Here is a 10,725-nt window from a genome sequence, read left to right as displayed (position 1 = left end):
CAAAATTCAGCAAAGTAAGAGTTCACGGGAGAACATAAGCTGGAAAAATACTAAGAAAAAACGGAAAGGAACTATTTTGGAGTAGTCATCATCTGAGTATTCACAGACTTGCTTTCATTTACAAATGTAATTCAAATAAAAAAGGCTCCTCATCTTTTTAACCCACTACTAGGATTAAATACTTGAGTTGTTACCATTCACTAATAAAAGTTAATCATGAAAAAAATATAAAACATTTTAATTCTAAATTTGTACATATAACAGCTAAAAGAGACAAGGTTGGGAAATTATCATTGAGAGAAAAATGAACCAAGACAAAAACCCCAAATATGATTATGTTCTTATTTCTGCCTCTACAATGCTGAACATGAAAATTTGGTTGGTGGAGGGCTTAGAAACAGCAGCAATATGGTTCTTACCAAGTTGTGCACTGAAATACTTAGATCCAATAGGGCAAAGCCCTTGTTCACACAGATTAACAATGAAAATATCTTCAGTCTTTTTAACAGATTCTACTGTCTTCTATAAAGTAATCATGCCATTTAGAATTCCGGGGGTACTTCTTTGAAAGGAAGACTAGTGATTCCGCAACAAACATGTAAAGTAGGAAATATATATATGGCTCAAGAAATCAGCTGAGGGAGAATTAAATAATCTTTAGGCACTTTGAAGACTTGGAAGTTTAAAATGTGCCATTTATGTTCAGAAAAAGACCTCAAAATCCACCACTATGTTGCTCTTACAATAACATGCATCTTAAAATGTTCAGTTATACATTAATGCTTGCTTAAGAGTTAAATATAGAAAATAATTTGCACAAACAAACAAAAATAAGACTCTCCATTCACCTCTCCTAGATCCTGGTCACAACACAGACCATTCTTCCTCAAATGGAGGGGGAAAGGATTCACAAGCCCTCACCTGGCACTAGGGGACTTGTAAATTCAAAGCAACGGAAAGTGGGATCTCCCTCCAAGGAGAAAAATTCACAGCCTTTTAAAATGTCAGGTTTTTCATGTCTAGGATGTCATTCATTTTAAAATTAAGTATATTACATACTTTTGTTAAGGACCAGGAAACACAAAAATCATCTCAGATGGTTAGATGGTATATTTAATGATAGCAACTTGTCCAAATAAATTTAGCCTATTCTGCTCATTGTTAAGGAGGCTTGGAATTGAGGAACTTCTAAATTAAAATTACCAACTGGAACTGCACACAGTGTGTATGACTCTGGCTCACACTTAACAAACTCAGATGTAATATACTTAAGGTAAAAACAGGATCTATCCGGTGTCAAAATTTCCTAATATTACAGAAAACCTAGAAGCACAGATTGACTACAGAGTACTGCAAATAAGATATCCAAAGCTTTATCTTAAATACCTGCCCCTTTTAATCACAAAACAACACAATTCTCAATTTTGTTTCTGCTTTGTTCAATTCCAACTATAGCCTTTTTGACAAAACATTTGCCTATTAACTGAATTGTAAAAAATACAACCAAGCTTGTGCTCATTAAATATACATGTATATAAAAAACATACAAAAAGTACAAGATTGATTATGTTAGGAAACTTTTACAGTGTCAACAATCCTGTTTTTCTCTAAGTCTTTTAGTAAAGGGCCAAAGGTCAAATCTTTCTGTGCACAAAAATTCAATGTGACTGAACTCCTGAATTCAGTGTCATGCCTAGGCATGCTATGCACAGAATTATTTTTAATATGCAGTCCTTAAAAAACAAACAAAAAAAAAGACAAAAAATTAACCAAAAAACCAAAACACACCACAGGACAAAAAGTTCTTCTTAAATCAAATTCTATTTGTGAATTCAGCAAAATAATTTCTATAAAATAAAACAGCAAAATATTTAAATAGAATAGGGTGGACTGTATCTGTTTGCAGGGGTATTTGGTTTTTAGACAGGTTCCAAAAAATTACACACATTCAAGTTACCAATTCTCTATTAACTGATGAGTTCCTTATCTTTAATTAAATGCTTATTCTGAAATTATACCTCAATTATATTAACTAACCAGTTTCCTTTTTAATTAGACCCTGCTTCAAATGTTAAAATTTTTGGAATAATGGAAAAGGAGCTAGGACAATTCTTGCTTTCAAGTAAAACTGTGACTGAGCAGAAGCTCAGCCAGACATCTTGGTGCAGTGGTACTCCAAATATTGTAGGATTCTGACTTCCACTTCACTGGGATCCAGCAGAAGGAAAGTTTTAAAAGGTTCTCCTAATAAGCTCTACCAAAGAAACAGAACAAGCACACCAAATACAGTCTTCTATTATGCTCCAAGCATCCTGGCATAGCAAATTTTTGCATATTTGTTTTAAATCTTTTAAAATTCCCATTACTGATACTTAAGTTTCCTTATCCCACCCAGAGGTTGAACTGTCAAACATTAGATGTAAGCAACATATGTGTAACTGAAAACCACCTGTTTATCACATTTCTCTCCTTGTTTTATATTTTATATTCTAGGTGTAAGACGGAAAAGCTCTGAGCAATACAGCTGTCGCACTGGGACAACTGCTGTCATTATGGTAATTTTTTCCTCATTGGCTACACTAACCTGGTGTGAAGCCATGCTACATGTTACAGCGTAACTATAGCTTCAAAGTGATTAACCTAACCTCAGAATAAAAAGGCAATGAAAAAGATCTAGAAACAATGTTACATCACCAAATTTTCCACATCAACCAAATAATTTAAAGGTTACCAGCCTTTCACTGCTCATAATAAAACTGACTCCAGTGGCAAAGAATTAACATGAAACTATTGGTGTGGTTGAAATGGATGGGCTCTGGTTTGTTGCTGTTGGTTTCTTTTTTGTTTTTGTAAAGGAGTTGATCCAACTGCCGTTAAGGCAGGCAACACTGGTTGCAGAGTGCAATGGGTATAACAAGGAAATAACTTTTGTAGGTTTTGTAGATCTGTGAGTCTCATCAAGAAAAAAGTTTCTTGCTTAAGAATTAACAGTCAAACATTAATATACTATATACACCTTTGCCATTTACACATTAGCATCAGGCCATTTATTACAAAACACTATACACTTTCCACTGCAGGCGGGTTATATATTGACAGCAAATTTCTGCAGGTAAGACAGTGAATAAACTTTCCACTCCATGTTGATTAGGAATAGTTTTTCTAGTTTTAAATATTAGCCAGACACAGAAAAAGGTTGGACTGTAAGGCCTGGGTGCACAGTCTTGATGGAACCAGTTAATCATGTGCATTTCACTGATCCTTCGTCTGAGGTGGGGATACTTCTTCACTGCCTTCATAATTTTCTTGTGCTCGCTGGCCAGTTCTCTGAGGGTTGTTCATGTGATGTGCTGCTGGGCCTGTATACGGCTGTCCATGCACATGGTTATTCTGGGAGGGGAGAAGAGATCTGCATGTTAAAACTTTTCATATATTAAACTTCAACTTTAAAGATCACAGGCTGAAGTTTGTAGAAATGTAAACATTTCTTTTATTCCTAGGACTTAGAAAGAGTAAATACACTTGGGCTAATGATGGAAAAGAAAAAAAAAAAAGTGGTTTGAAAGAGAAAAGGTAGCCTAAATTCAAACCCCAAAGCCCCAAATAAAAGCAGTGTAGGTTTGTTTAATTCTTTGGCCAAAGTGATTTTAAGTGCCAAAAATTATTTAGATTCAAGTCTGACAAATAAGGGATAACACAGCCCATTATTGCTCGTGGTAAAAAATATTCATGAAAAGGGATCTGTGAGCTGGAACACCTCTATCCTCACTCTCCTGAGCACCTTGAAACTCCCATATGAGAAATCTGATTGAATGATCATATGAGGTCTGCATGAGCAACAACCCTGAACACAGGACGATGTTAATGAAAAGAAAACAACACTGAAAAGAATGGATTAACCAGGCATGATTAATATATGAGTTTTCTCACGGCCGAGGAAAGTAACTCTTCTCCTTGTGGATTTGGGTCCTTAATGTTTTAAAACCCTGAACTCATTTTTCTGTACGTTCCCACCAGTTAAGCCAAGAAGATCATAGGCTTTAACTTTCTGTAATTTCTATTACAAAAATTAACATGTTGAATATGCATTTTCCAGTCATATTCAACATTTCTAGTCAGCATGCTTCTATTTCCACCCTGAAATATAAGACAGAATGCTTAAATAATGGTTCTGAAAGCATGGTTCCTAGACCAGCAGCAGCAGCAGCAGCAGCAGCAGCAGCAGCAGCAGCAGCAGTTGGGAACTCGTTAGAAATGTAGTGAATGAGAAACGCTGGGGTGGGGCCTAGCACTCTGCTGCAACAGCCCACCGGGGGATTCCCATGCTTATGCAAGTTTAAGGACCACTGCCTCAAAAGATCTGAATTAGTCACATCTGGGGTTTAGAAAGAGACACTCTCATTTAGAACGTTTCTTCGTCTAAATTTATTTAGTTATTGATTTCACAGAAAAATTCATGGAAATCTGTCAAATCCCTGATTTTTTTCCAACAATTTTTACTGTCATTGAAGTCTTGGTTATGCTAAGTAATAAGCAAACACTTCTTCCTTCACTGTCATATCTTAGTGCCTTCAAAATCCACTCGCACACTTAGCCCAACAAGAAATGTCGTCTTAATCCATTATACTAAATATTATCATTTTATATTGACGTGAATAATCATAGTTTTACAAACGTCATCTACTAGTACAAGTAAGGGCACATATCTGACCAGGAAAACACCACAGGGGCAAGCTCAAACATGCCACATTGTGACCCCATGCTAACCATTCCTCTTTTGATCGTGCCGCCAAAGCTAGTCTAGATAATCCCTCTATTACTTTACAGTCACAACAAAACACGTAGCCATCCTTTGGGCTTCCCTGGTGGCACAGTGGTTCGTGCCCTGGTCCGGGAAGATCCCACATACCGCGGAGCGGCTGGGCCCATGAGCCGTGGCCACTGAGCCTGCGCGTCCGGAGCCTGTGCTCCACGGCGGGAGAGGCCACAGCAGTGAGAGGCCCGCGTACCACAACAAAAAAAACACTTAGCCATCCTTTAAATAAAGCATAAAGATTGGTTCTAGGGAATAAAAACACGAACCAAGCCCAATATACCTGCTGATACTGAGATCCAGGTGAATGGGGGTATAATGGGGCATCTTCAGGTGGAGGCGACTCATGCTCATCTGGGGCATCTTGGTCATCTGGCTCCTGATTTTAAATATTTAAAGATAAAGAATTATGTAGCCAAATTCAAGTTTAGTTTTATTTTTTTTTCTATTTGAAATAAAATCTTTAAAATCTAAAAAACTGACCCACTAACAACTTTTCTTTTACTACAGATAAACAAAGTAACTGAAAGGAACCTGATTTGGGTTCTCTTAGAAATACTAGATTCAGGCAATTTCACAAATATTGCTCTAAAAGAAGGCTCCCTCATTAAGACCACATATAAACAAACTTCAACATAATTTTTTTTACCGTTATCATTAATACATAAACACTGGCCTATAAAGTGAAGAATTACTTTGCTTTCTTCCATTTCTATCTGCTGCACACTGGCGGCTTTTTTTACCTCCTCTGGACAGAGTTCACAAGCTTTTGCAAGTGTCATCCTAGCACTATGTGATCTCTCCAAGAAATAACCATTTGATGTTTCATTGCTTTGCACTGGAGGAGACCAATTGTTGTAAGTGTATTGAGGATTGCCAGTGTATGGTCGTCTTTCAAGTTCATCTCCAAGCCATTCCACTGCCCAGGTCCACTTTCTTTTAAGATCTCCATTGCCCTTCAAAAGAAAATAAAACTATATATGTAAAAGGTTTTGGAATGCTTTTCAAAGGTAATTTTAAACGACAACTCCAAATTCTCGTAATTCTCTTCTTTTAAAACAGAATCCTTAATTCTGATTCAGATTTCTACAAAATTATATGTGTGTGTGTATATACACACACACACACACACACACACACACACACATATATATATATATATATATATATAGAGAGAGAGAGAGAGAGAGAGAGAGAGAGTGAGAAAGCGAGAGAGAGAGAGAGAGAGAGAGAGAGAGAGAGAGAGAGAGAGAGAGGAAGGGAGAGAGACCCTCACCTGCAGAATCTGGTAAGCAACAGGACAATTGCTAAAGAGAGCTACCATACATTTTATACACTGGTATGCTCTTTTTTGATAGTGATTCTTAGAGCGCTGGATTGTGTCAAAGAGCCCATCTCGGTCATCTGGGATTCCTTTAAGTGCATTATGAATTCTGAAAGAGAACCAGATAAATAAAAACTTCTAAAATCAAATAGCAGCTAACATTACTGAGTGCCTACTATGTGCCATTCAATAAATGTCTTTGATGTAGTTATGTAATCTAATGCTAGACAGTAAGTCCTCTTCTTAAACCCTTGAACACAGATAAGAAAAACAGAGAGGTTAAAAGGCTTGCAACCCAAGGTCATATGGCCTCCTAGTACCAACTTATTACCAATCCAAAATGACAAATATCATATGATTCCAGTTATACAAGGTATTTAGAGAATAGGCAAAAATCAGAGAAAGCAAGAATAATGGGTACAGAGTTTCAGTTTGGGATGATGAAAAAGTTCTGGAGATGGACAGTGGTGATAGTTAACACAATATTGTGAATGTACTTAATTCCACCAAATTGTACACTTAAAAATGGTTAAAATGGTAAATTTTGTTATGAATATTTTACAATTTTTCAAAAAATATTTAAAAATTCACCTGCCTGCAATTCTACTCTAAGTTATATATCCAAGAGAATTGAAAACAGGTGCTTAAAAAGAAATACAAAACTTGTACATGAATGTTCACAACAGTATTATTCACAGCAGCCAAAAGGTGGAAACAACCCAAATATCTACCAACAGATGAACGAATATACAAAATGTAATGTACCCATACAATGGAATATTATTCAGCCATAAAAAGCAATGAAGTACAGATATGTACTCTAACATGGATGAATGTGAAAACATTATGCCAAGTGAAAGAAGCCAGATACAAAAGAACACATTGTATGATTCCGTTCATATGAGATGTCCAGGCAAGTCCTGGATATTTTGCCTATGCGCTGACAAATTCATAGAGATAGAAAGCAGATTAGTGGTTGTCAGGGGCTGGGGGATGGGAGGACTAGGGAGCGACTGCTTAATTGGGTTTGGATTTTCCTTTTGGAGTGATGAAAATGTTCTGGAATAAGACAGTGGTAATGGTTGCACAACATTGTGAATGTACTAAAAGCCACTGAATTGTATGCTTTAAAATGGTTAAAATAGTGAATTTTTACCTCAATAAAGAAACAATACCTAAAAAACCTTTTGTATACCTTATATTTTACTTAATAGAACGTTCCAAATCAAAATTCAAGTTTGTTTTTTTGTATTACATGCATTTATAAAATCTGTTTTGTTTGGAAATCATGACTTTGTAATTTTGCAAAGTTTAATCATTTCAGACCACACAATCAACCATGTACAGGCTTCCTGCTATTTAATCTGAAACACTGCAGTGTATATTCTGCTTTTACCTTCAGTTTTGTCAAGTGATAATGAATCAACTGCTTTCAAATGCCGTTTTTATCAATATTACCTTTCCCTCCCTTGTTCCCCAATGCTTAACGGTGCCAGGCCCACGGGAGATGCTCCATAAATACACACTGCTTACTAAATTACCTAAAAAGCCCACTATGAGAAAATTATTTTCAAGCTTGGTGCCAGGGACTCATAACAACAATCTTATCATTACACAAAAGTCAAATTCCCATGTTTAATTCGGCACACATGCCTTTAGCATTATTACTTGCTCTAATGAAACAAGAGAACTAAGATGTGGCTAATTGGCTTAAAGCTATAAATGCTTACAATATTTTCAAAAGAAAATAATGAAAAGTTAGATTCCATTTCAACCAACTCTTAAGTTTCAGATCCTCTGATCACATTGAGAAGAGTACTGGTAGTATGCAAAATAAGCAGCTATAGTTTTAGAACTACTAAATTTTGTGCTTAATGAAAATTGATTTCTGGTTTAATGCTATTTTTACAATATTAATTCAACTGTTGGAAATCTATGATGGTAATTCTGGTGAATAATTTGAAAATATTATTTCATAAATTCTGGCATTTGCAATCCCAAGACTCAAGATTTTAATTTCTCTTTAAGCATTTTGTTGTTATAAAACTTGTAGGTATGTATGTATGAATGTATTTATTCATTTATTTTTTGTGTGGCCATGCTGTGCAGCATATGGGATCTTAGTTCCCCGACCAAGGACTGAACCCTTGTCCCCTGTAATGGAACCACTGGACTGTCAGGGAAGTCCCAGGTTTCTGTTTTAATTATTACACTGACAGATAGGAGGCAGTCTGTTATACAGATTGTCAATTGTTTCCCAACATAAACTCTTACACTATTGTCCATGTAGGGAGGGAAGTTATAAAATCTGGCAAAGTTGCCAACTAATTCCATAGTTCATCATCATCTGTATTGCTCTTGGGATTAAGGATAATGTATTAAGCTTTTATGTAAAAAGAGGAATTCTGGAGGAAGCTTAAGGGACAGCTAAGCTGGATAACCTTAGTCCTAAATTAATAAATATTAAAAATAAAATTTAAAAATTAAATAATAAAATAAATAAAAAATTGCTAACTCCTAAACCTCATGTACGTATACTGAAAAACTAGTTATGGTTCATGCTCATTTATTCACGGATTCCATATCTGCAGTTTTGCCTACTTGCTAAACTTTATCTGTAATGGTAAAAATCAACTCTTTGCAATTGTAGTCACATGCAGAGTAGCAAAAACATCTGAGTTGCCCAACACACGTTCCCATCTGAAGTGGAACAAAGTGATATTCGGCATTGTTTTAGCTCATACTGTAAACAAGTATCCTTTTTCCCATCTATTTCAGTGACAGCTTTTCACATTTTTGTGCTTTGTGTTGATCTCACTGTTTAGAAAGGGCCTCAAATGTGTAGTGCTGGGCTTCCCTGGTGGCACAGTGGTTGAGGGTCTGCCTGCCGATGTGGGGGACGTGGGTTCATGCCCCGGTCTGGGAGGATCCCGCATGCTGCGGAGCGGCTGGGCCCGTGGGCCGTGTCCGCAGTGGTGAGAGGCCCGCGTACCACAAAAAAAAAAAAAAAAAAAAAAAAAAAGTGTAGTGCTGAAGTGCTGTCTAATGTTCTCTAAGCCCAAGAAGGCCGTGATGTGCTTTGCAGAGAAAATATATGTCAGATAAGCTTTGTTCAGACCCGATTTATTGTGAATTCAACGTTAATAAGTCAGCAATATACAGTAAATAAGGTGTCTTTAAACAGAAACACACATTAAAAAAAGGTTATGTATTGATTGGTTGAAAAAGAAAAAAGTAACCAGGGCTTCCCTGGTGGCGCAGTGGTTGAGGGTCCACCTGCCGATGCGGGGGACGCGGGTTCGTGCCCCGGTCCGGGAGGATCCCACATGCCGCGGAGCGGCGGGGCCCGTGAGCCATGGTCGCTGAGCCTGCGCGTCTGGAGCCCGCGTACCACAAAAAAAAAAAAAAAAAAAAAAAAAAAAAGTAACCAGAGCCTGGCAAGAACCTAACCCTGTTTTTCCCCCAGGAGCAATGATTTAGTATTTGCTCATTCAGTGTTCACAGTGACTTTCAGACCGTAACTACCATGAATAATGGGAACTGACAGTACTTACTGAAGGCACTATATTTAGATAACCAAATGTTATCTCCTGTAATTCTAAAACTAACGTAATCTAATCCTAAAATAACCCTAGAGCATCATTAATGAAATTGAAACATTTACAAAAAAATCCCCCCAAACAAAAAACACAACAATTGAAAGAGAAAGGTTAATATATTAAGTATGCAGCTTGGGCAATGAGAGCAAAAAGTAAAAAATGAAATAAAACTGTGAGGAAGGGGGGACCTTTTTATTCATTCTTGTCTTATGTTTTGTTTAAGATACATTTATTAGATATTCAAGAGGTAAAAAAAAAAATATGTGCCGACTGGTAATTTCAGTTACTCTAAAAGCTGGGCAAGGAACAAAAAAGGGTATCTACCTGTGAGTCTGCCAGGAGTCCTCAATCAGTAAGATTTGCAAAAGCAGATCCAAATAGGGCCGGAGTTCATAAGTATAGGAATATGCAACCTTTAAAAACAGGTAAGACATGGTGAAGAACTTATTTTAAAGCAGCAACAGTGGCGATCCTTTTGTAATGTGTAATGTATAAAAATATCAAATCACTATGTTGCACACTTAAAACTAATATAATTGTAAAGTCAATTATATTAAAAAAACTATTAAAAAATAAAAATATAAAATAAAGGAATAACAAATCAAATTATAGAGACATATGAATGTATATTTTCCTTTAACCTGCCAGAGAAGTTCACTGAGGACAGTAGATGAGAACTGAGGATTCTCCCAGCAGCAAAAACGAAGCAATTTGACGGTTTCCTCTGAGTTACTGCAGTCCTCAATGATTTTCTTCACATAACTTGTCCTCACAAATAAAATGTCTGCCACATTCTGCTGAATTGGCATTATAGGTTGTGATAAATTAGGATCACCAAAAGGATTGGGAAGAGGAGGATTACCTAGAATACAGATTTGTCATCAATGAAAAACTAATCGGCTTCTCTACAATAATACTCAGCTTTCACCACAGAAAATAGCTTATGAATTTTTTATTTTATGAAAATAATATTTTAAATCAAGTTTCCT

The 10,725-nt window shown here is 36.4% G+C and overlaps 1 protein-coding gene across 5 annotated transcripts in view; it reads right to left on the bottom strand.

Annotated features, from left to right (window-relative positions):
• Window positions 1-2,844: 2,844 nt before the first annotated feature.
• The window catches only part of USP9X (ubiquitin specific peptidase 9 X-linked), a 91,790-nt gene continuing 83,909 nt past the window's right edge, over window positions 2,845-10,725 (bottom strand). For 3 of the 5 annotated variants that reach the window (XM_065901193.1, XM_065901194.1, XM_065901195.1), the window contains 6 exons: window positions 10,378-10,598; window positions 10,061-10,149; window positions 6,090-6,246; window positions 5,557-5,769; window positions 5,097-5,192; window positions 2,845-3,390 (listed from right to left, as the gene is read on the bottom strand). In XM_065901193.1, coding sequence (XP_065757265.1) covers window positions 3,253-3,390; window positions 5,097-5,192; window positions 5,557-5,769; window positions 6,090-6,246; window positions 10,061-10,149; window positions 10,378-10,598 — 914 coding nt within the window. In that variant the 3' untranslated portion in view covers window positions 2,845-3,252. Of the gene's footprint in view, window positions 3,391-5,096; window positions 5,193-5,508; window positions 5,770-6,089; window positions 6,247-10,060; window positions 10,150-10,377; window positions 10,599-10,725 lie in introns of all 5 variants that reach the window. The other 2 variants (XM_065901191.1, XM_065901192.1) reach the window with 1 other exon arrangement.

The sequence above is a fragment of the Phocoena phocoena genome, chromosome X (assembly GCF_963924675.1).
Source record: "Phocoena phocoena chromosome X, mPhoPho1.1, whole genome shotgun sequence".
In the NCBI taxonomy this organism is placed as follows: domain Eukaryota; kingdom Metazoa; phylum Chordata; class Mammalia; order Artiodactyla; family Phocoenidae; genus Phocoena; species Phocoena phocoena.
Note: the sequence above shows the minus strand (reverse complement) of the source record. Positions and strands in the feature narration are given on the sequence as shown.